This window comes from Harpia harpyja, chromosome 18 (assembly GCF_026419915.1).
Source record: "Harpia harpyja isolate bHarHar1 chromosome 18, bHarHar1 primary haplotype, whole genome shotgun sequence".
Taxonomy (NCBI): Eukaryota; Metazoa; Chordata; class Aves; order Accipitriformes; family Accipitridae; genus Harpia; species Harpia harpyja.
This window is the reverse complement of record NC_068957.1, coordinates 16,475,636-16,501,166: the sequence shown is the minus strand read 5'-3', so window position 1 is coordinate 16,501,166 and position 25,531 is coordinate 16,475,636. Positions and strand designations below refer to the sequence as shown.

Genomic DNA, 25,531 nt, shown 5'->3' with positions numbered 1-25,531 from the left:
TGCTTAGTTGATGAATAAAAGGAGGGACGTAAGCAGCTTGTTAGAGCAGAACGGCAAATCACTTGACTGAACAAATGTTTTTTGGTTTTGTTTTTAACAGTTTAAGGGCTGAAGAAAAGTTAAATTCAATCTGTGTGAACTGATGAAAATCCAGCGGCATGTCTAGAAGTTAACTCTTACTCCGCTTAGTTTTCCTACAAAAATTCATGTGGCATTTCAAGGCTAAGAATAAATATTTTCAGACTGGTATAGTTTTACACTGCCACTGGGGTCTGCTACATCTTTCTGCCTGTGACTTGTTCTTCTTTGAACAACCATGAGGGGAAGTCTTATGGGAAATGCAGAGATGGTTTGAAAGTGTTATTGGAAGTATACATGCCCCAGAAATGTAAGCATACTGGGCTTTAAGAGGAGAACTTGTATTTTATAATGCAGGTAAAAGGCAGCAAAGGCAAACATATTGACGGTTGGTGTGTACAAAACAATGTGGTAGCAGCTTAACGTTCAATTTGTAGAAAGAAAAGAAGAGGGTATCACAAGAAAAAGGAAGAGAATCACAAGGGCAGCGGTTTTAGCTGCATTCCTACCCTGAAGATCAGGGAGAGCTTGCAGAGGAAAAGATGCTGTGATCAACATGCTTGCAAGGGCTGGTTCTGTGTGTGGTTTGCTCATGTGCTTGCGGAGTACGGTGCTGCGTGCCCACTCCCCTCATTTGGGGCCAAATCTTGCTTGTTGGTCAATAGTCAAGAAGGCTTTGGGGTGAGGGGTGGAGGAAGAGGGGTAAGAAATGCCTTGCTCCTTTAAGCACTCTTCTATGTACCCTTTTTTTGTGGGATCAGAGCTGCGCTATGGTACAGCCTCAATCAATGGCTTCTGGCTTTGCTAGTAGCTCGGGTCTGTAAAATGGCAGCTTGGGATCTTGCCTTTGGTCTTTTTAGTTTGTTGTTTTTTTTTTTTTTTTTTTTTCTTTTTATGCCACCTGTTCAGTTACTTTATGGAGGAGTTTTCTGCAGAAGTGCTTGATACCCTGTCAGTTATTTTGCTGTCAGTGCAGCTTTGGAAATACTAGTGTGGAAATGATTGCTTAAAACCAAAAGACTTCCTCTTTCTCATCTTCTGTATACAGAATAAAAGATATGTAAGAGACTCAGCTAGTAAGTAGAATGTTAACTTTAAGCAAGTTATAAATGGTAGATGCTTTTAATCTTGAATGTGAACTTGCTTGGGAGAAAAATGTAGAAAACAAGCCCCGTGAATGATCCTAAGAAGCAGTTTAATCTGTGCAGTTATCGTGGGTCTTCAGCATTTAAAAGAGTTTTAAACTTAAAGAAAAGCAGATCTCCAGTTTGGTGCTCCAGTTTGGTGTGTTTCATAGCACTTCACTGGAATAACTGTTTCCTCAGCAAGTAGGATTCTGCACAGAGCTGTAATGCTGCTTTTGGCCTTCAGTACCAGTTTATTTGGGGACGAGTGGCAAAGCAATGTACTGTGAGAACAGAAAATGTAGTATATTCAGTGGGTGCAATGCACTCCAAGAGATGAGGTTATTTTTCCCATATTTTAAAATGTGTAACTAAACTGTTGTTTTGAAGTCTTCATTAAAATAACAGAATAAAATACTGTGATTTTTTTGTTGTTGTCTTAGGAATAGTTTATGTAAACCGTAGGATACATTTAGGTAATCTTTTCCTTGGGAATATGCAACCGATTTGTGACTGTCAGGAAGAAAATGGTATTTAATTTTTTTTTTTCCTCCTTATGTGCAGATAGGTGATTCATTTCTCACATGGTTGTTCTTTTGCAAGTGAAAAGCATTTGCCTGTTTTTAGAGTACCTGACACTGCTACTTTCTTCAATTCCATATTTTGTACATTGGCTGTTTGATCAAGTAATGTGTGCTGGACTTTAGGAGGAGATGAAGTTGGGCAGTGCTTGGGATGCATACACTTTAAAAAAAAGTTAAGTTTACTGCTACTGGGTTTTCTGTAAAGGTTTTAATTAGGTTGCTTGTAAATGAAATGAAAAATGATTGGGAATAGAAGCACCCAAAGGGGCGTAGGTATTTGAGCACTAATGCTGGCCTTTGTGCCTAATGATCTTGTTGGGGGTCGGAAGTGGGAAGTAACTCTGCTTTCTGGATGTGCATTGATTGACTTAAATACCAGTAAATGCTTGGGAATGACTGTGTGGCTTGAGTTGGCTTTTATTTTATAGTCAAAAGTCAAGAGTTACTTTTGAAATAGTGGCCCACTGATTGTCCTTAGCCTTATTCTTTTATATTAGTAATGCTGCTGTTAATAAATAAAATGTGTAATCACCTCCTTGGGGTTGACAGAGCAGGGATATAGACTTTAAAAGCGGTTACCAGTTGGTTGCACTGGCTGTGCGCTCAATGTGAGGAAGGGACTAACAGCATTTGCTTATTGTATTTTAAGGCAGTTTCTGTATGATGGGAAATGCAAAAGCAAAATTGAGTGTATGAATTCAAAATTGTGGTATTTTTCTCTGTGGTTGTAACAGCTGCTATCTAACATCTCCTTCAACTTAATTTTTAGGCCTTCAGTGCAGAGAAGGCATGATCTAGTAGTCTGGTGTTATGTATATGTATGAGGCTGTTGCACTCAATATTTACAATGCGTGCAGACAAACATGGCTGTTGGCATGTAAATGCATGAATTCTTTTACTGAAAGTAAGACTTCTTTATGCTAAAACTGCATACTTGCTCTCTGCAGGGCTAGTGTTTCTTAATATTTATAGCATATAAACACTGTTGTCCTACGCAGCAAATGTCTGTTCAGCATTCAAGTAGCAGTTTCTGTGAAATTTGTTGCCTGCGTCAATGCTGCTGATGTGTAATTTAGAACTTCTTCAAAGAAGTGGGAGAGAACTCCTCAATTGTTTGTCAGATAGGTGCATTTGGTTTTGAATTAGTCCTCGGCTCTGATCATACTGGGTTATTTTAGTTCTTTGCCTGTGGTTATGGTAACAGCTTTAAATGCCCCAAACTATTTTGGGCAAACATTTTCAATAATAATGATCAGAACCAGCAATTATTCCCCGGTGATTTCATCCCCCAAATAAACTTGACAATGTAGGTTTCACCATTACGAAAAACCTATCAGTGTGTTATTAAATGTTATTAAAACGTTTAAATTTACAGAAATTCTGCTCCCAGTTCTATTCTTTATTGCTGAGTAGCGTGACAGGGTGTTGGCTTTTTTGTGATAGGATTAAGCTGTCCCGATGAACAGAAAAACTGTCATGCTGTACAAAGACTATTCTGAACTCTTGTAGATTAAACATCTTAGTATTGATTTGGTCTACTGTGGCAATATATTAAAAGTTGTTTGTTTTTTTTTTAAATATTGTTTTTTCCTGTAAGGGAGTCAATATAGTTGAAGCTTTATATTCTTTTCCCGAGAAACCTGCTCTGCTTATGCACAATATGCTATTAAATTCCCCATTCCCTTTTTAATAGCTTGCCTTCTATGCTCCCTGCTGTCATCAGCCCCGGGAGGTCACCAAGCAGAGCACAGAGTTGCAGAGTGGTCCCTGATGGACACCTGCGTGACCGTCTGCTTCGTCAGTTCTTCAGGCAATTTGTGAGCTGCTGGGGGGGGCGTTGAGAATTAGATTGTTGATAGCGTCCCCACAAAGACCGCTATTAACAGCGTGCTACTCTCTGCTTCTGTACTGCAGAAGACGGGGTGATATTTGTGTTCCCATAGCATGTTGTAAAATGCATGAGATTTTGCTTATCCTCCCTGGAAATGAGAATAGGAAAATGAGAGCATCCTGAACCAGAAGCTATTAGAAGAGCATGCAGAAACCTGCAGTGATTTGTGCTTTATTTTGTCTTCCTAGCTATGGATTAGAAGGACTGATTTTTGCAATGGGCTTTTTCCATAATGGCATTCTTGTATTGTTTGGTCAGAGCTTGCACAGGAGGAAAACAGGCTGCTGAATTTAGTCACTGATCTCTATTAGCCGTGGCCTAAGGCTATGCTGAGATTTATATCCCATTTGTATTGTTGCAGCTCAAAAGAAGAATGTTCAGAGGATGACAAGTGTATTCTGAGTAGGTATGTTGTTTCATTTTCATATGAAACCCATTTTTTTTTTTTCTGCTTCTATTGGTCAGAAATGAGGCTAATAAAAGAATATAGTACAGTGCTGCAGTGTCCCTGTTAAGGTAGAACAATAGCATCAGAAACAGTTCTTTAAAAATTAGCTGCTTTTATTAAATAAAGCTGCATTGTGCTGGTGTGCACAGTGCAGTCTGTCTTTTTTTTTTTTTTTTTTTTTTAAAACATATACTGCAGTCAGCGCTTCCCTAACGAGGTGGCACTATTGTTGAGTTAGAAGGATAGAATCATCATATTGCTTTAGGGGACAGCAGGATTTAAAAGGAGATGCCTTACAGCCCTGTTTTACAGATTGGAAGCATCGGTTTAAGGGCATTGGCAGAATCATTTCCTTGTTCTTAGCAGCAGCCACTGCTGTGTCAGTAGTGTGTGGAATGGAAGTCCTAGTTGGTAGTCTGTTATGGAAACGCTGTTTACTGTTATTGTAGTACCGTGGTGACAACATGCCATTGAAATGGAAAACGAGCTCTCCTGCTATCTGGAAATTCCCAGTTCCTGTGCTTAAAACATCCAGGTCATCGCCACTTTCTCCAGCATACATGTAAGTGAGAGAAATGAGGATAATAAGGTGGGATTGCTTTCGTGAGACTACCCTGTGGCAAAATACCCTGTAATATATTAAATGACATTGGCACTCAGAATTTTACCTTGTTTTCTGTGTAGATCCCCCAGATTTTATCCTGGATGTTTCCTGATGGATGTTGTGTTGAGTCTTTCCCTCCGTTGAAACGTAGAGAAATTGTGCAGATTAAGCCATATTCATAATAATATCGTATATGTTCATTTGAAAAGTTCATGTTGCTGTTAATTTGTAGAGCTGATCTTGAATTGACAAGTTAAGCTTCGAGGCAGGCTTTCTTTGTAGTGTATATGCTAACATTTCCTCCTCCTGACTATTACACTTGGAAATTAAACATGAAATCACCTGCTGTATTGTACTGCACTTCTGTTCGTGTAAGTTCTCATACAAAAGAAATCATCCTGCTTTGGTCTTGTTTTATTCTTGGAAGTCTTAGCCTTCATACAAATTGAATGTCTTTTTACAAAGTTATAATAAAAGCTTAAAACATAAATATAAATCATATCTGAATATTTATATACTTATGCAGTTTGTCCATGTAAAGTAGCTTTACATAAAAGAGTATTTTAATACACATGGAAACAATAAGCCTTTGTCTTGCCAAATCTTGATGGAGCTTTTGTTCACCTTTTGTTGCTGCGAGTTCTGTGTTAGCATATACAGGTGGCTTTTTTCCTTCTGTGAAATAAAACTAAGCATAGGGTACTGAATTGCTTCTGCCTTTATTTAAGGAAGCAGCTCTTTCAAAATGAGGAAGAGTTGTTTTAAAATGCACAGGTAGCAGCGTAGATGACTTCCCTATCTGGAAATTACTATAAAGACTATTACTTTCCAGTAGTATTCCAGCCTAATACCTACAATATTAGTACTTTTAAGCTTGTATTGTCTTCTTGCAGATAGGCTTTTGCTTCAGCTACTGTAGGGACATGATGTAAGAATTAGGTATTTACAGGTCCTCTAAATGTCTTCTTTTCTGGTTGTTGCTGAGAATTGCATTGATAAGCAGTGGAGCTGAAACAATACAATGCCGTATGTGTGGTCACTATTGTTCTCGGTCAGAAAGGCTGGGGTTTAAGGAGCTAACCTGGCTGTATAGAACCTGTGCTGTGCACGCTTCAATTTAAGATTAATTTTCATGGAAGTGCTTCAGCCTTTTCACTCACTGGATGCATCAAATATGCTTAAGGCTACCAGAAGATAAGCTATTTCCCATAAATTGCTACTTATTCCAAGTTTTTAAAAAATATTACTAAATACAAATAAAGTATCATGATAAAAGAAGAGTTGTGAGGCTTTTGAACCTGTTTCAGGGAGACACTGTCTTTAGTGTTGTATGTTATGCTTTTGGTTTTTAAACTATAGTACTCATTAAATGCAAGAAAAATCAGAAAAAGCCTAGTCTGATCTATCTGCTGCTGAAACTGAGTGTTTCTTTTGTGTGTCGCCTTTAAATTGCTAATCTAGCTCCGGCTTTTATGATGGGGATCATGTAGCTGATTATGTCAGTGTGTTGAAAGTATGTGAACAGGTTTAGCGATCATGCTTAACTATATGATGCTGAGCTTGTCTGGAGCATGAGAACTATGTGATCAGCAGCCTTAATCATCTTTTTATAATGAGTCAATGTATCCCAGTGTTTATGGAGATGTTTCTTCACTGGCACACAGTCCTGACATTAGCAGGACTCTTAAATGTAATGTTAAATTATTCATATACTTTATAATATAGGATGAGAAACATTACAAAATGGCACCTATTTGATTAGGCAGTATATATCGACTGATTAAAAAGAACCTTGTAATTTAGGTTGACCGGTAAAATAGGTGATGGAATTCATTATCTTCATTGCAGAGATTACAGTAAACTTGCTAATGTTTTACGTGATCTGATGTTTTTCACATTCATATTCGTAAGTTTTCTTTCGTAAGTTGTACTCTGCACACTGGCAAAAGGCTTATGTTTTGAGTAAAAGATTCAGGAATCAGTGGCGTGTGAAATGGAACATGTATTGATGTAAAATAAATGACCATAAAATTCTTGAATTCACAGATGAACACTTCTATACTTGATATTTTGGATCTAGAGTGTACAAGGGTATAATTGAGCTTTTAATCCCTTTAATACTTGACATCTTAATCTTACAGGTTTGTAGTGTAATTTGGAATGTGCAGAGGTCTTAAAGGTGATTTTTTTTTTTTTTTGGTACCTGAAATTTCCAGTTTTTCAGGTTTTTCTAGTAAAGTTGACCTTAACTTTAAAAGCTTCATCCTGCTTATGATTTACAAGTAACTTGTCTAGAGGTTAAACTGATTGTCAGGACACATAGATTTTATTAGTGTTTGTTTTTGGTCTGTGTACCCGATACCTGACCTCTGCCTTAGTTTTCTTGTATCGAAATGCTGAGACTGGCGGTTATGAGCATGTTTGGCTTCTTGGGTGAAGCAGGTGTCTATGTACAAAGTACCACTGTAAAACAGTGAACTGTCCTGCAAGCTGTGCAGCTGGGGCGGTTTAGCTGCAGTCTCTGCTTGAAAAGTTTGCGGTAGTTCCTGAGGTGGGGAATGAGTACAAAGAGTTTATTCCAGAGAGATCTCTGCTGCAGGGGAACTTATGGCTGGGTAATACGTGAAATAAAGGACCTGCTGAAGTTGAGTTGATGACTTTGTCGGCAAGGACGTGGTTCTGTTACTGAGAAGTCTGCTGGTTTTGCTGGGTCTGGTACTGCTTTCCTGGCAATGGGAAGGAGCAGCAGTGAATCACTGTCTCTTGGCTGGTGGTTTTGTTTGCCACCAGTTATTTATTAGCAATATTTTCAGGATATCGTGACTGCAAGGGGTAACTTCATGTTAGACGGAGGGCGAAGGGTCCCTCTGAAGGGGAATTCAGACATCCTCTGACTTCTGGTGGAACCGGTCCAGAGTAGCTTGAGCTTTCCACCAAGTTGATGGAGAGATCCAGTGACATTGGATAGGGAAAATTAGATAGTATTAGAATTGGAGCACTGGCATGTGACCAATATACGTAGGTGTAATGCAGCCTGGCTTAGTGCATGAGTTAGGAATGTGCAGATGTGTGTGCCTGCACGTGCATTTGTCAAGCTGCTTTACATTTTCTTTCATGACACTTACGGCACTGGGGTTTAGAATATAGATTCCTTTTGTCAAAATGAGTATGAAAGCCGTTACAAGTTTATGGTCAGCTAGTGAAATCATACTTATATTGCAGTTGTGTTGACTATGTGGGGACAGACATAGGTGACTTATATTACGTGGGCAGGTGAGCAGTTTCAGCTAGTGAATCAGAGGAAAGGACAAAGTGAATAATACTGAGTTGGAAAAGTGGTATTCCTTGGCATCGTAGATGTGTATTGACAGCCACATGTTAGAAATAAAAAAAAAAGCTGGTGACTGACATAAGCAGAGGTTAAGAATTGAAGCACTACTTCAGAGAGGGTGAGGAATGGTTCAGAATTTGGTTGTATATAACAGCTTTGAGGTGTAAAGGAATATGTGTCCCAATTATTGTTCATGGGTCATGTCATCTCATACATAAAAGAACTAAGAGGACAGTTCTTACTTATTCACACTAGCATTGTCATTTATATTGTTTTCTGAAGTTGTGCACATCTTCTAATAACATGAATGGAAGAAATGTTTGTGGAAACTCTGGAGATTAAAGTACCATGATGGACACCTATAAAGAATTCAATAATGCAAAAATACTATTTTCAAAAATACTATGACATAGGCATGTTCTATAAGCCTGTGTCATGTGAGAATGATTGTTAGCTGTTTTCTGAAAAGTTAAATGTTCAGTTAAGTGTTTTTAGTCTCCAACATGCCATGTTTAAAAATAAGTAAAATAAAAAAATTCTTAATGCCAAATAATCCATTTGCAAACTTAGTGCCTTCTATTCTTTTACATGGAATAGTGTATTGATATTTTAATGGAAACTATCCTTTGCATGTGGTTTTTACAAATAACTCACTAATGTTAGGAGAAATAAACAAATGCAATATTCCAAATATATTGCTATCGAAGGGTTTGCAGCACAGTCTGTCTATCCTGAGTCATGTGGTTGTGAAATTGTCTGATAGGAAATGCTTTGCAGTAATGGAAATCAGTTACTGTGCAGAAAAGTAGAATAAATTCTTAATACTCTGGAGTAATCAGCATTAGTTTTAGCTGCTTATATAGGTTATATAGGTTAATGCTTTTGTGTCTTCTTTCAAATCTCTGATTTGCTCTACAATGAGCTCTTTGCATTTATGCTATACAATGATAGATACTTAAATGGGAAAAGGTGTGTATGCATAATTCATCAGACTACCTGTGTTCACTTTTGTGAGACTACCCTATGTGTCTTCATTGGTCATTTTTAGTAAATAAACCCTTTTGTTGGGCTCTTGAGCATTTGACAGACTATGTGGTATTCACACCAAAACAGACTCACCTGTCTTTGGCAACATTGCCATTTTAAAGAATTACTTCCTAGATACTTCAAATTTCAACATGTTGAAAGTCAATGTGCAGGTCACTCCAAATTTTTTTTTTTTAAACTAATCGGACAGTGCATGCAAACAGATGAATTGGGTGGGTGGGGAATAGAAGGGCCTCATATCTTATAAATAGAAGACTGCTTTTAATCCCTGCAATTTTGTATATAGAGTTCTCATTTGTGCTTGTTGATCTTACTTTTGCTTTTTAAATAATAGGTATTTCAATAGATTATTCTAAGTTCAAAATGTGAAATTTCATTGCAGTAATAAACTGGCAAAAACGAGGAAAAAAACCCAAACCTGGTTGTCATGAAGTTTCCTAGTGCTAGTGTTTTTTCTGGACAGACCTTTATAGGTGGTGCTATGGTTTACAGGTCCTCAAAATCACATTCTCTTCCTTATATACCATGATGTTGCAATATTGACATTATGTTGTGACATGCTAAAGCATCTTTATTGAATTGTCTTGAATATGTTACTCAGCTTATTCTGCCAGAATGTCAGTTTTGCCAGTTTGTATTTTTTGCCATTAATTTCATTGTTATTGTAAGAATAATAAGAATAATAATAATAAGAATATAAGAATAATAAGAAAAATCTTGTTGTGCAATCACTTTCTACTCACTGGATTTCTAGTGTTATGCAGTACTTTCTGTTGAAATTTGGATGGGGATACCTATGGATTTTCATAAAGCACTTGGTGAATATTTGGGGTTTAAAATAATAGTCACTTCTTCTAAATGGTAATAGTGGGAATTGTAGTGTAATAATGTGTAGCTATAACACTTAAGTGGAAGTGCACATCTATATTATTGCTGTAATATTTTGTCCAGCAGTGACTGAGATTGTTGTTGCAATATCTAAGTTGCAGAAATGTGTTTTTTCATGGGATGGACAACTCACCTGCACCTGTTATCTGACATACTTAGATTTAAACTCTTTATCATGTAGGGGAAAAATATTTTACAATTTAAAGTAACTAATGCCCCCCCAACCCCTTCTCCCCAGGAGATTGTAATAAAGGAATGTTAAAACAACTGTGAGAAGTGACAAAGCAAGAGGAATGGTAGACTGGACCTAGGCAGCAGAAAGAGCATGGGTTAATTACCAAACCCTAATGTCAGAATCTTCTTTACTTTTTTTGCTTGCTTTTAAGCTATCAAAATTATTCTGTACATTATATAGGGAAAAAAACCCCAACATTCCAGAAAGGAGTTGTTTCTAAATCTGTTACAGGAATACAGTGGGATGTATATTCTATGACCAAATCTTGAAAGTGCATGTGCCACCTTAGACATAAATAAGTTTTTGTCTCCAAGGAACCATTCTGCAAACTTAACAATTTCCGTGTGTGTGAAAACTAACTTTAAAGACACATCAGGTAGAACCGTAATCTGCTGGTGCATGCAAAATGTTTTTCTGAAGTGTTTTGTAACGCACAGGAAATATTAAGCTGCGTAGCTAAAATTATGACTTCCCTTTGAACACTTAAGACCAAATATAAAGGGTAGAGAATAGGATATGCAGTGTCAGTCCAGTCTAAACTGTGAAGCCTTTGAGTGACTGTTGTATTTTACCTTTTTGAATGTCAAGGAAATAAAGTAGTTCTGCTTCTGTAGAAAAGCTACAAAGCATGTGTATTTGCTTTTTCTGTTTTTAAGAGTAGGAATCAATAGACTTAACACCAACTTTGGCAAAAAGTCATTAAAGAACCGTTTCTAATTTAGCATCATTAAACAATCTGAGTCTGCAAATTTAAGCTACAAATGGCTCAATGAATGTAAACCCTTTGTCAAATAGATAAATGTGGATGTGATACTAAGGCTCCCAGAGAGACTAAATGCTGTTAGGAAGAAAAGCTTTATAGCAATGACTGAGCCAAATATTGCTTTGTTTCTGTGGAAAACAAATTTGAATTAACCAGCGGGCTGTTTGAATTAACCAGCGGGCTGTAATTATGCTGCAAACAGCTTGAGACCTCTGATAGTTTGGTTGTTTAAGAAGGAATTTTGAGGAGACTATTTTCTGTGTGTGTATCCTTGGGAAATCATACCAAAACATTTGATGATGTTGTGTAGTCCTCTTCTGCTGGCTTTATGGGACCTAATTTTGTGCTGGCTTTGGTCACAGTATGGCCTTGCTAGGAAGTGATAAAAAAAGGTTCAAGTGATGTTGGGAATATCCTCATTTCTGTGTTGTCCTCCTTTCCACCCAGATTCATTGGCATTTGGAACAGTGATCGTATCTTCAATCATCTGTTTCTAGTAGCCTTCATCATTTCTGTTGACGTTGTGTGCTTGGGCAGAAACTTTTTGTCAAGATGGTGATTGTATGGTGAAGTCCAAACAGATGTGTCCGTATTTAAAAAAAAAAAAAAAAAATTCAAGGCTTGACATTTATGCGCTAGTCTCCAAATCTTTGCTTCTAGAATAGCTGGAGTATGTTACATTGAACCTGACCCTGGTTGAACGAGGTTCAGTGTCCCTGTCCTTCAAGTCAGTTTGTGTATGTTGTTCCCCTCGTGGCCTTGCTACCTTTGGTGATTGTGCTTGCAGAGTTTCTCAGGCTACATTGCTTCGGTACTTAATTTCCTCTTTAGATACCTTCTTAAGCTAGTCATTGCAATGAGCATCTCGTGCTGTAACTGTGTCCGAACAGCAGTTAAAGTTGGTGAGCTACCTGCCTCTGCTTGCTGCCTATCGGCATGGGTCCAGAAACGATCTTTGTCCTTCTCTGCTGATTTTGGGGGTTTGGAAAGCCTATATCCTCCTCTCCTGCTGCCCTTGGCCAGAGCCTTGTGAAAGTAAAATGCTGCTTCTCACTGGTTTGCTCTGCTATACAGAGCCTGGTTTTCTGTTCTCTTTTTACAGAACACATTTTAGAGGAAAGGTAGAAAATGGGTATAGGAATGTGTTTCTCTTGGAGTGGAGATTTAGAAGAGCTCAGTATAAAGTTACTAAACAAATGTTTAAATGTTCTGCTGTTACTGCTGTCCTAATCTATAAACAAGGTCAGGTGTAAAAAGTGAGATATTCAAATGTAAACATCAGAGCATTGCCCAAGGTGAGCAGTATTCTGCACTAGCAGCTGTAACTACTTTTGAAAATTGCACCCACAGCAGTTAAAATGCATGTTAATTCACTTGAGGTGAAGTCCTGCCTTCCAGTGCTGTTCTTGAGTTCATCCTACTTTCATATCTTTGTCCGCAGCCTGTGTCAGTACCTGTATGCCCCCAAATCAAGAACTGAAGTTTGGGGAACATGTTGGTTGGTCTGTTAAGAGAGGAGTTAACTTGCTCTGTCAACCTATTGGAACAAAAATGACCTTTTGTCTTTGTTTTTTCTTCTAGCTGGAGTAATGTATCTATTTTAAAATGAAAACTTGCATTTCCTATAGAAACTTTTGCTGTATTTTGTAATAAGAAACCATTAACAAATTATAAAACTAGTATTACTGGGTTACTGATACCACAAAGGAATTAAGTTTGAAAAACAGTAATAAAACCGTGAGATGTTATTTTAGGGGAGGACAAGTGTAAAAGTAACTTCTTTGCCCAAATAAAGGATTTCCTGAAATTGTATGGGTAGAAGATATGGAATGGAAGAAATGTGAAATACCATGATTGTGTAATTTGTTCACCTACATTATATTAATATTTGAATTCCTTAATAGAAGCATTATGAGATTTTCTTTTATACAGTGCTGCCATATCAGTTATGCTTGTTGAGCTCCTAGGTGGCCATGTAATTTGTTGGGGAATTCCTAAATTCATTACTCACAAAGCTGGAACATCTGTTCATAATAGGAAGACAGTGAGATAGTCAATACTTAAATTATTTTTTGGCAGACTAAGCATACTAAAATACTTTTTGGCAGATTATGCATACAAAGTAAAGAATTACTCTGTATCTAATAGTAAATGAGAGTTTCATTGTATTTCACTGGCTTTTTCATTAATAGGTTCATTAGCAAAATACATGCATAGCTGTATGTATAGGATAGCCCTGTAATATACCAGATTTTTTTGATAGATGATAAAATAGTAAAGATTTGTCATGTAATCAGAATATCTTAATATGAAATTGAAATCTGGTTCTTTGTTTGCTGATAAATACCAGAGTACTGGCACATGCCAGGAGTGATTGCCGAAGACGCCATTTACCAGTGACCAGAACACTTGCAGTCATGGTTCATTGAACAGTAATTTGACAGAGAAAATCAGGTTATAATCCTTTCAAAAACAAACTATTGAGCTTCACCAAATTAAGAATTCACTGTCTGGCCAATATGGCTTTGGCAAGCTTTTACTGAGTTATGTAAAGACTGTGGGTATTAAATAAATCAGAGAACATGCACTCTAGAATGTCTGTAGCTGTAGGCTGATCTTCTTTCTTTGTTTTCAAAGACTGCACTATGCTCTGACAATTTCAAGCAGATCAATGGTTTACTGATATAAATGGACAATCCCAAATAATATTCATAGTTCCCTTGTTTCTGTTGCATCAGAATGAGTTCAACTAGTTTTGAAGAAAACATCGTAACAGAATGTTGTTTTATTTCATTGCTGCCACTGAACTCTATACAAATTGGCAACTCATACTTTGAATATTCTAATTGAGAGTAAAACATGTCATAGTTTCCACAGATCTCTGCTTATCATGGGTCACCTGGATGCTTCTGAACTCTTAACAGGTTAATATTTGCTAAGTGCTTTAGAAAGCAATTTGCCTCTGTGAATCATGTTGTAACTCCAGCCAGTTAAAAAATATTTGTCAGTATTTGCTGGAAAGTTCCAGGACTTAAAGCATATTTTGAAGGAAGGTACAAATAGCAGTTATGCTAGAGATGTGGGCAGCTATGTTTGTCAGCAAGCCTTCAGCCAAGGATTGACTGAGTAAAGTTCAAATTCTGGGTCCGACTACAGGGTCTGGTATCCTGTCCTCATCACAGGCTTAGTGGCTCTTCTGTATTCATATTTCAGTTTGTACTTTAAAGTCAGTTCACAGTTTCTGTAATTCACTGCAAGTAATCTAGAGATTGCATACAGAATTGGGAGCAGTAGTGGACAGAAGTCCTGTAAATACTTTGATCAGTCTGTGTGTTTTCAAATTGCTTGTTTAGTATTCTCCTGGAATACTAAGCTCCTTAATGTTTGTGCTAGCCTAGATATTTACTTGTGCTACTTCTCTGTGTGCAGGGGCTAGCAATTAAACCTAGAAACTCATGAAGACCCATTGAGATGATTTCCAATCTTTTCATTAACAGAAGCCAACTGTTCTTGTTGTTACCCCACCATATTTTGTCCTGTGTTGTGACAAGATTTAGGGAATTATATACCTGATAATATTTAAAAGCCGCTGAACTTGTACCTTTCAAATTAACGAAATATTAAATAATACTACTGAATTGTTCCAATTTGAACTCTTATTTTCTCCACTAGGGTGGTGCTTAGCTATGGTTTTCCTCTGCCTGTGCTGTGAATCCCCACCCCCCCACCCCAACCCCCCAAAGCCCCGAACAAAGAAAAAAAAACCCCAAAACAACCAAAACCCCCCAAAAGTCAGTGTAGCTTCACATTAGCTTGGCAAGACTATTGAACTATTGCCCCCCCCATAGCTCAACATTTGGCTTATGGTCTTCTTTCTAGTTCTAAAGAAGTTGCACAGATTGTCAAAGAGGGTGTTAGGTACCTTTTAGTAGATGAACAAGATTAAAAATAATATCTTTAGAGAGAAAATAAATGAAAGCGCATCTAGTGGGCAGTCATCTACGGAAGGAAAACTTGAATTTTACATCTTGTTTTTAATGGTAAAAAGCAAAGCTATCTTCCTTCAAAATTGACAGGAAGTTAGGAAATTAAGATACATAATTAATATCCATATAATGCACACTCCATATTTCATTGCTACAAAAATACCAGTTGGAAGTATTTGGAGGGTTAACTTGGAGTAATGAGAAAAGCATGTGTGGATATAGTAGCTAGGAAAAAGCTAGCTGTACTTGAAAGAATCAACATAAGGTTAGAAAGAAAATTCTGACTGACAGGTTATTCTGTGATAACAACTAATTAACCTCCGGTGCCTTTCTCTGAACTCCAAGCCACTGCTTCCCAAAGTTTGCAGAAAGAGTCAGGCAGCTTGCTGTTGCAATGTTAATATTAATTTCATGTTAAATGCCAACATTCCCTTGTTCTTAACACTATAATGTTCAACCCCCTCCAGACCAAGTGTATGCATTGGAAGTGGTGTTAATATCAACATTTAGAGCAACTTGTTGTGAATTATCACTACATGTTATTGTAGTTTTAACTGTCTCCTCCAACTTTTCTTTTTTTAACCCTGGTTAAAATGCTACTGCTGCAGTTCTTGTTTAATGATTTCTATTGATCAGAACAATAAAATTAATTAGAAAATTAATTAGCTTGCTTCTTTGGTAGTATGCTTAATTGTGATGTACTGTACTTACAATAAAATAAAAACCCCCAATATGTTTACATTCATTATTATCTAATTAATTATAGTGCTTAGCAGACCTATGTTAATGAATGTAAATAATGCCTTTGGTAAGTGTCCAGACAAGACAGATGTACTTACTGTGTTTTTGCTGGGAATTCGGTCAGATATAAAGCATGTTACCCGTCTGTTCTGGGTGTGAATGGCAGTTACTTGTGAATATTCACTTTACAGCCCCCCAAACAGAAGTTATATTCTGAATAGTTTAAAATTTCTTTGCAGGGTACTTTAAAATTAGTCTTGTTGTATATGATGTAGTGCTTTGGTTTTGCTGTTTCTTTGTGTATTGGTACTAACGCAGTGTGTAAGAGCTGTTGCATTTTCACTTTGTCTTACAAAGACGGGTTTCTCTTGTTGCATGAAGATAAATGCTGAAACTGATACAAAGCCAATGACAAACTCATAATTTCTGGTCACTCTGGGAGTGCTCTTTCCCTCTCAGTGAATGTCACAAGGCGGGGATTCAGGGGATCAGCGCGCTGTCGCCAGGTCTTATTGCTGACTTGCATTGTAACTTCTGCCAAACCCAGCTCCTGAATGTCACTTTCTGCGTGATGGGAGAGGTACTCTGCCTTCCTACACTGTTAAGCTGTAGGTAAAAAAGGTGGTGTGTTTTGAAAACAAAACAAAGCAAAAAAATGCCCAACAACAAAACCACTTTTTTTTTTTTAATTTGTCATAGTTGTTTAGCTATAAAGGAAAAACCAGTATAGGAATAATGCAATTTGGTTAATAAATTTCTCATGGGGTCATATGCAGCCAAGTTAATGTTTGAGACTAGAACTGTAATATTCATATTCTCATGGATTTTTATAATGTGGAAGTTCACGATTTTTAATGTCTAATTCACATATGCAAAGTTCCTGTACATGCATAACAGCAAATATGGAAGAGAAATAGTGAAAATCTCTTTTGCAGAGGAGCATCAAATTGTGAGCTGCTGAGCTTGTGTGATATAGGTATTAGACAACTGTCCATTATGTACTGAAAATCAGGTAGGGGAAATAACTGCTTATAACCTGGCATGTTGAATGCCTACTTTTAAGTATTGCAAGTATTTTGAAATATATTGTATCCTCTGTGTTGGCTGTGCAGTTGTAACAAGGCATCTTGTGCTATAGAGGGACCTCGTAGGACAAAGCTTGGGAAGTTGTATGTCATGTGGCCTGTTCAGAAGAATGCTTCCATTATCACTGCCATTCTTGGAATAAATGAATTGTGGTCAAGGTCTTTGTCTTCATTTGTAAAACTTAGGAATTATGCTGGCTGTTGGGAAATAAAGTAGCATGGTGCATGTAGCAAACATGGTAAAAAGCCCGCTCCAAACAGCCAAGAAAGTTGGTGTGCTTGTACATTTCTTTTCCTAATGCTTTTAACTGATGTGTATATCTTCTATTTTCTTCTGAGTTTAGAAAAAGTATTTTAAAAGCCCCTTGATATAATGGCTATCTGATCTGACATTTCAGGGAGATACTTCAAGAGCAAATAGTCAGATTCATACTAGTTGAATCTGTGGTTCCTTCCCACCCATGCTTACCAGTCTCCCCACATTATTTTATATTTCTTCTTAGAAAGACAAGTACAAATTTAGAGGCTGGGTGTCCTTTGAAATTACATTAGACTCTTTCCTTGATGTGATTGTATTAAAACTAAAACAAACAAACAAAAATCCACACAACCCCCACCCCCAAATGCAAAACACCCTAGAACAAGGAGAAGAAAATATTTGGGGTCATGAGCTAGCAACTGCTCTGCTGCTGTGTTACATTGTTGTATGCATTTGTTGGATGCCAAAGATAGTTTGGAGAACACTTTTTTAAGGTATGCCCTGTAAAACTTTATCCAAATTACACTCTGGATTTGTTTTCTAAAATAGAGACAATATTGATTCAAAAATGACACAATTCTTGTATGCTGCAGTACATCCACATTCATTAATTTTTCGGATGTCTGAGTATTGGGTTGCTACATTAGAAGTCAAAGCTATTTAGATGTACCCTTGTGCCTATAATTTGTTGTTATGTCTGCATGCGTGATATCTTACTGTTTCAAACCCATGTACACTGTTGAATGGTGAATTCGTTTTGAATATGTTTTTATAGATGACCTTATGCACTCATGGGATTGAACAAGGCACATCAGTGCTATCAGGGTAATGTGTGAGTTTCAGAAACTGCTCTACATAGTCCATGTAACTAAAGAGGGTGGGGGTAAATTTTTTTTTTAAAAAGAAACAGAACTTTTTGGGGGGAGGAAATATGAAAATTATTTTTCATCTGCAAATTCCAAATTTGTCCTTACATAGTGATTGCAGTCAAAGTTGGGGGTGGGGTAGGGTGGAATTTAAGCACATGCTTGTCACTTTTTTAAAGTAATTTCTGAAACTAGCTTGGAGGCCAATGTAACCTACACGTTTAAAATTTGGAAAACTTATTGTATCTGAGATTTGCAGCAATTATGTCAAACTGCTGTGAATCTTTTTTGAAACATGGAGTCTTTATTAATAATGAAGATGCCCTCATCTGTGGGTGGATTAACAGCTTATGTTTGCTAATTAATATTGTGTATATACGCATTGTACCGCTATGCATACTAATAGGTAGTACATTAGATCACAGAAATTACAGGAACTAGTTATTGTTAATATTTCTGGAGATGAAATTTATTTACATTTTATAATAATTAGGGGTTAGGGTAGTTAGAATCTCATATGCATTAATCTTTATGTAAACCTAATTTACATCTCAAGATTAAAATGGAAGGCTAATAATAGTGCAGTAATTCTTTAACAGTTCTACCTAAAATTCTACCTTCCTATCTAGATTTGGACAGTAATTGCTTGGAATCAAAAACATAAGTATTGACTTCACACTAACAAATCTTAAATTAAATTTATGAAGTGGTTGCCTGCAGTGGCAAAATACTGGATATCGTGTCCTAAAGGAGTTTTTCTAGTTGTGTATTTCTAAAGGTAGCTTAGTGTTACAGCTTGAAACTCCACTATGTATATTTTCTGTCATTATGCTCATGCTTGAGCAAGATAATGGAAGCCATAAGAGTGAGATTACTGAACTTTAACATTACACTTACAGTTGGCAATCTGGTAAGATGTTTTATTTTGAAAACTGGATGAAACCCCTGCAAGCATCCTACCATACTGGAAGCACCCACAGAAATAAAATAGTGTGCAAGTGTCTTAATCAGGGAGGTGGGGGTGGAAGGAAAAGGAAAAATTTATTAACTGAAAATTTAAGTTTTTGAGTTATGCTGTTTTAGAGACTGTTAACGCTTCACTTGCTTAGATTACCTGAAGGGGACCATTAAGGACCGATTCTGTCACCTGCTGGTTTTGACCTATAGCCTCCATGCTCTTATGTTTCATCCCAGAAGACTGTGGTTTTAATACGCAAGAGCACTGAATGAAAATGAGTTTGGTCTTAAGGTTTCTTTGTTCTAATCTTCTTAGATCTCTGGTGGAAGAGGAGGATCCTCATATGAAAGTATCTCTTGGTAGCAGCGATATGGGCGTCTCTGCCCATCTACAGTCTTCTAAGACAGGGACCACAAGATTTTTCACCAGCAATACTCACAGTTCTGTGGTATTACAGGTAATTAAATATTCTTGTGCTAGTATTGATCTGTACTGAGAATTTTGGCTGCTCTAAACAATGCTTTCACTCAATAGACTTTATCAGACTAGTAATTCCTAAAAAAATCTCAAAAAAAGGCATGTTAGTGTGCTGTGTTGACAATGCCCACAAGCAAGCATAGCTTGTAACTTCTTTTACCGTGAGTTAAAGGTTTGACTTTTAGCAACAGCTTGGAAAAAAAACCCTGGCCTTTTCCTTAGGTTGTATCCCTGTCCACTCTCCATTTCTAAGAGGTCATATTGTTTAAACTATGAAGTGACAGCTGTATCAAAGAAGCTCACTTGAATATAATCATGTAATTGTTAGGCAAACAGTTGTACCATCTCCTGTGTGAAAGGTGCCTTAGGGATGTGATGAGGAGAGCTCCATGCTCCTTCTTTGTGTCCCTAAGGTGGCAGAGCCTTGCCAGGTTTAGTGTAATGCCCTGTGCTGGGTCTGACTGTGTGGCACTACCATATGGTAGAACATTCCTCTAATGGATAAAAATGTTATCCTCTCTGAAGCTTTAAGAATTTAAAAGTAAAGTCATTTTTATCCTCTTGTTTCTGCTGGAGCTTTTACATGCCATACAGAGTCAAGCTTACAGCTCGCATAGCTCTTGCTGCTTTCCAATGCAGTCTTTCTCAGGGGTGCAGATGACTTCTGTGTGGCATGACTCCTTGGAGAACTGCCACTTCTTTTTTCGATTTGCTGCCTAAATAGATTGCCTAAGTTCTGGGACAAAAATTTGACTCTTTTTTTTTTTTTTTTTTTCTAAATTCAGAGAAGCTAGTGATTCTTTTGGTTTAGTTTTGTAAGGCTTGGGCATCTGCGCATAGCTCTCCATTGTTTGAACACTAGGCAAAGTTTGCAGAGCTTATTTCCTCCTCATTCATTTTTTTTCTTCAAAATGAGCAAATGGAGAACCAGTAGTTGTAAAGCCTTGTTTGTAGGAACTACAGGCAAGTCGTTCAAGTCATTGAAATACATTAGTTTTATATAATCCTGTGTTTGCTTCTGATTTATTGGAGCTAATAACTCTTTTTTTTCCTTTGCACTCTGTTCTTTTCTGTGCAACAGGTTTGAATGTTAATTTCTTCTTACCTTTGCAGTTTTAAAAATACAGCCTTGGTTTAAGATACCTTAAATTTTAAACCATAAGGGCTGATGCCAAGACTTCTTGAAGTGTTAAATCATAAAGACAATATTTATATTCTTGTTAGTACTAGAAAAACAACAGACATGCCTGGTTAAGGGAAATTGTTTTATGTTTGAGCTTCTGTTCTGCAGTGTGTGAAGAAGGTGAGTATTCCACCTGTCCTCCAGTATCCCCAACCAGGCATATCTTTAGATGAATTTTTACTCTAGGATGCTGTTGTAGATGACTTTCTTTTTTATTACAGTTAGCCATTATAAGTAATTCATAAAAGATCAGATATATAATGTGAGCTTATTTTGGAGTTTTTACTGTGTAAACTTCGATAATAAATTTGATAATCATGGAACCAGGTGACAGCTTTCCTTTCAGGCCCCAGTATTTTGCAGCCTCTTAGGTTGCAAAGCACTTAAACTGGTGTGGAGCAGAAATATATCTAGAATGCATATGTGTCCAGAAAGGGTAGGTCCAAAAAAAGTATCAGTCCCTATGTAAACAATTGCTGGAGTGCAAGCTTACAAAACAAACTCCTTCCTGAAAATAACTTAATTAACGGAATAAAGCTACTTTCTAAGGCCCAGTGTACTTTGCATTCTTCAGCCATTTCTGAGAAATAATAATTATTCTGCTTGTTTTCCAATGAATAATTATCATTGACTATATTAGAGATAATGGTTGTAAGATGACAAATTATTTCTTGGTGACTTTACGGAACTACAGTACATATGTGCATAAAAGTAAATAAGTATTTACAGGAAGGAAATGAAAGAAATTCCTACTCCCAGATCGAATGGATGTTTCGCATTATGCTCTTCTTGCAGGGTTTTGACCAACTGCGAGTGGAAGGTTTGCTTTGTGATGTGACACTTGTTCCAGGAGATGGTGACGAAGTGTTTCCTGTTCACAGAGCAATGATGGCTTCTGCAAGTGATTACTTCAAGGCTATGTTCACAGGTGGTGTTTTTGTTAAAGTAATGCCTACCGCTATCTCCAAATTGCCATCGACTGGACACTCAGACACATGTTCAGTGTTGCATATGGGTTTTTAAATTAAACTTTAAAGTTATATTTTAATTTTGTGTAAGTTTATGAAATTATTTCAACCCAATCAAAATGATCATATAAACTTACCTACATGCCTTTTTCAGGTGGAATGAAGGAACAGGATTTAATGTGCATTAAGCTTCATGGTGTGAACAAAATAGGCCTAAAGAAGATCATTGATTTCATTTATACTGCAAAACTTTCCCTTAACATGGACAACCTTCAGGACACTCTGGAAGCTGCCAGTTTTCTGCAGATTTTACCTGTTTTGGACTTCTGTAAAGTGTTTCTTATCTCTGGGGTAAGGCTTACTACTTGTTTCACATTTACAATGATTAAGGCCTCAGTATGATTCTTTTTTTTTTTATAAGAACAATGACTATATAATAGTCAAAGTTAAGTCTAAACTTGCCATTATTCATAATTTGGATTCACAGAGAACAAGTTTGCTTTGTAGTTTTCGTGAAAATCTTTCTTCGAGTATTATGTACAGTGTGAGTTTGATAAAAATGTTACAACACGTTAAAATTCTTCCAATTCCTAAGTGTATTGCAGTGATGATAGCAGTGATGATAATCATAGTTCCCAGATTCATTACTGGATTTCTTAGTTCATGCCCTCACACTCTACATACCTCCGTAAGAAAGCTACTTGGTGAGTTAAATGAAAAAAATAACAGAAGGGCGAGCTGCTGTTGCTGTCTCTTAATATACTTTCTTGAAACCTTTTTGTTTGGAGGAATAAAGGCCACAATTGTAGTGATCATCACAGAGACCATTACATCTTCTCTGTAAACCAGTGAACTTGGTCACAGTCCTTTAGAATAATACATTCTCTAAAGGGTTTACTAATAGGGATGTTACAGAAATGTTGGTTATATGAGAAAAGTAGCTACAAGGATTTTATGTTGATTGCCATATTTTGCTAGAACTAAAAATGGCTTTGCCTACTGGGAAATATTTTTTCACAATCACCAAAATAAGTGCTTTTGTTAGCAGGGGACTGCCACCAAAGTAGCAACTCTCTCCTTTTCTACCAATAATAGTTAGTTAAAAGAATAATACCTATGTAGCACAGTTGCTTTTGTGCAATTGGAACAAATAAAAAGATTGCCCTGCAAAGCAGTATACTGTAGTTCCGATGCAGTACAGTCTATTTATGGTTTAGAGTTGCCCTGCTGATTTTTATTTATTAAAGAGATTAAAGTCTCAGGTCCTGAACCTGCTCTTGGGGGAGAGGAAACTTCTATAACAACCTTTTTTCTTCCTCCTTTCCTTCCCTTTTTCAGACTTGGTGTCCTGTTTTATTTTGAGGCTGTGCTTTAGAGAAGAATGCCGTGCTCCTTCAAGTTGAATGTCAAACAGTTTTGCAGTTTTCTCTGTATTAAAAACAAACTTCTGTTTTTGCAAAAGCAAGAGTGCTGCTAAAGATTCAGCTTGTTAAGTGGTAACTGGCTTCCTGTGATAGCTTTTTCCTGGGTTCCGTCTTCATGGGTGGGAAAGGCATGTAAGAGAAGAGATGTGATGTGAAAACACTCCATTTATCTGGCTCCAACCTCTTGTTAAAAGCATTGGATTTATACTCATCTGTTTAATCTTGTTATTTATTAGGCATAGCTCACACACCCATTTGATCAGCTTGGGTTGTTTTTCAGAGGTGGTATTTTTTGAACACCTTTTACTTCCTAAATCTCAGATATCAGAGGTTTCAGGGTCTCGCTGCATGACTGCACTCATTCTAGCATTACAGTCAACTTACTGCATACATTTTGTATGCTTCAGTTACGTTCACTTTATTTCTGTAGCTAAAACAGTGCAATCTCAGAATATGGGTGCAGTTAACCTGTTTTCTGACTTAAACAGAGTAAATAAGCAATGCCAATATATGATGCTTCAATACCTTTCCTAGTTCTTGCCTTGCTTTGTTGTATTAATATAACTCTTTGTCCTGCCAACAATAAGGAGCATCTACTTTGTGGGGCTGCAGAATGAGAGCTGTAAGAGCTGTGCTGTCAAAGCAGTTCTGCCTAGAGAGACACTTTGGCATTATTTCTAATGTTTCCTGGAGGTTTTCTGATGTTAATGTTAATTGCTTATATACCTTACTAGAAATCTCACTTTACCTGTAACAGGGAAATGAGCGTGTTCTACGTGAATTATATTATTATTTGGAATTCAGCTTTCTGATAGTCTGTAATGTGAAATAAAGAAGCAGGTATTCCCATTGCTCCTCAGAGTACAGGCTCAGAAATATGACCTCTCTAATGAAGACATGTACCGGGATTTATGCAAAGAGAACTCCAAGCTGCTAACAACAGCAATCGTGTTTCATAAGGAAAGTGTTAAGAGGCATTTAGGCTCTGAAATGCTACTGTTTTGCTTTTATTTTTGGCATGTTTTCTAATGGGCCAGTTCTCTGAGAATGTTGTGATAATGTTTCATTAATCTTGATACTCTTAAATCCCACACCACCTATTTTGCGTTGCTCAGGGTTCTTTTACCTTCCAGAATGATGCAGTCTGCCTCTCTAGGATTGATGTTGCTATAAATGCCAACATGGAATAAGGTCTTGGTGGTCTTTTGAATCGGAGGTTTGGAGCAGCCTCCCTCTCTGATGGGAGGTGAGCTCCAGGGACACTGTGTTGGCCTTTCCCCTTTCTGGGTAGGGCAGCTGCTTGTTTGTTTTGCTTTCTTAGGGAAAGAGCTTCTTTCATGTTAAATTGTGTTATTTGGAAGAATTTGTTTCATTGTTTAAAATTGCTTGTTTTCTGAAGGTTCCTTCACTTACGATGTTGCCTCAGTCGCTGTTTTGACTCAAGTAAGAAACGTCTTGTTTGATACTACATTTTGAAAGAATCAGGAAGATTTTATTCATTCTCATAGTTTTATTGATTCTCTTTTCTGAAATACTTTCGTTTATACCGGTGTCTAAGGGGACATAATCTTATTCATAGTATAACTGTAGAGGAAGTACAAAACTAGGTTTGTGCTGTTAGCCTAGTTATGTTCTCAGCATCCTTGTATAAAGAATTTTTGAATGAACTTACTTTTGAACTTGTTGGAACAGAAACAAGAGTTGGTGAGTAAATGGGTTGGATTTTTTTGCTTTTTTAATTACCGTATCTTAGCTTTACAAAGATTACTCCTCATTGTACTAGTTTCACTCCATTTTTGAAGGAGCATTTCTGTAATGTAAATGAGTTTTCTGAGCAAGTCTTGAGCTTATTCCTACTGAAATTAGCTGACTGAGAGCAGCAGCTGAGAGCTGATGTAACCATTCCCAGACAAATACTTAATTGTCTTTGAGTTGTCTAGGGAGTCCATTATTAGAGAGATTATAGAAGTCAGTTTATGTAAAGCATAGTGTAACTGTGTTACTTCATAAGAGGGTATTGGAAATATTTACAAAGAAAAACATAAGCTTAAGGTAACAGCTTAATTTCTGTAAAAAAAAAAAAAGTGAGACCTCTTCAAAGAATGATATATGTTGTAGCTGACTTGTAAGTGTTCTTTTATTTGTCCTGCATTTACACCCCTCCTGTCAAGTAGGCCATTGTTCTGATAATCTTCGCTTTGCAGCCGAACAGACTCCCAGAGAAACGCTGGAACACTTCCTGAGATGTTTTCAGTCTCACTTTTAGTATTGGTTTTAAATATTTACAGCTCTGCGATAGACTAGGACTACTCCCAGGTTCACATCTAAATGAGCCATAATATAATTAAAATTAATAAAAAGGCCATGGAAACGTTTTCAGAGTAGTGATTGCTAGAGAACACACAATAATGTGTTTGCAAAAGTAGCAGCACTGTACAGAACAGAGAAAGATGAGAAACCTATCCAAGTAAATTACAACACTCAGGAAAATCACAGTGTAATGGGGAAGGGGATGTTATGCTGTAATTAAAGAAAACGTTCCAAAACACTGAAAATTAATGTCTTGGCTGCATAAGAAAAGTTTATTCCTT

The 25,531-nt window shown here is 37.0% G+C and overlaps 1 protein-coding gene across 13 annotated transcripts in view; it reads left to right on the top strand.

Annotated features, from left to right (window-relative positions):
* KLHL13 (kelch like family member 13) overlaps positions 1 to 25,531 on the top strand; it is an 87,432-nt gene that overhangs the window by 45,977 nt on the left and 15,924 nt on the right. For 10 of the 13 annotated variants that reach the window (XM_052813402.1, XM_052813405.1, XM_052813404.1 and 7 more), the window contains 3 exons: positions 19,204 to 19,345; positions 21,344 to 21,476; positions 21,671 to 21,867. In XM_052813402.1, coding sequence (XP_052669362.1) covers positions 19,204 to 19,345; positions 21,344 to 21,476; positions 21,671 to 21,867 — 472 coding nt within the window. Of the gene's footprint in view, positions 1 to 3,675; positions 4,084 to 4,378; positions 4,688 to 19,203; positions 19,346 to 21,343; positions 21,477 to 21,670; positions 21,868 to 25,531 lie in introns of those variants that run through there. The other 3 variants (XM_052813397.1, XM_052813399.1, XM_052813396.1) reach the window with 3 other exon arrangements.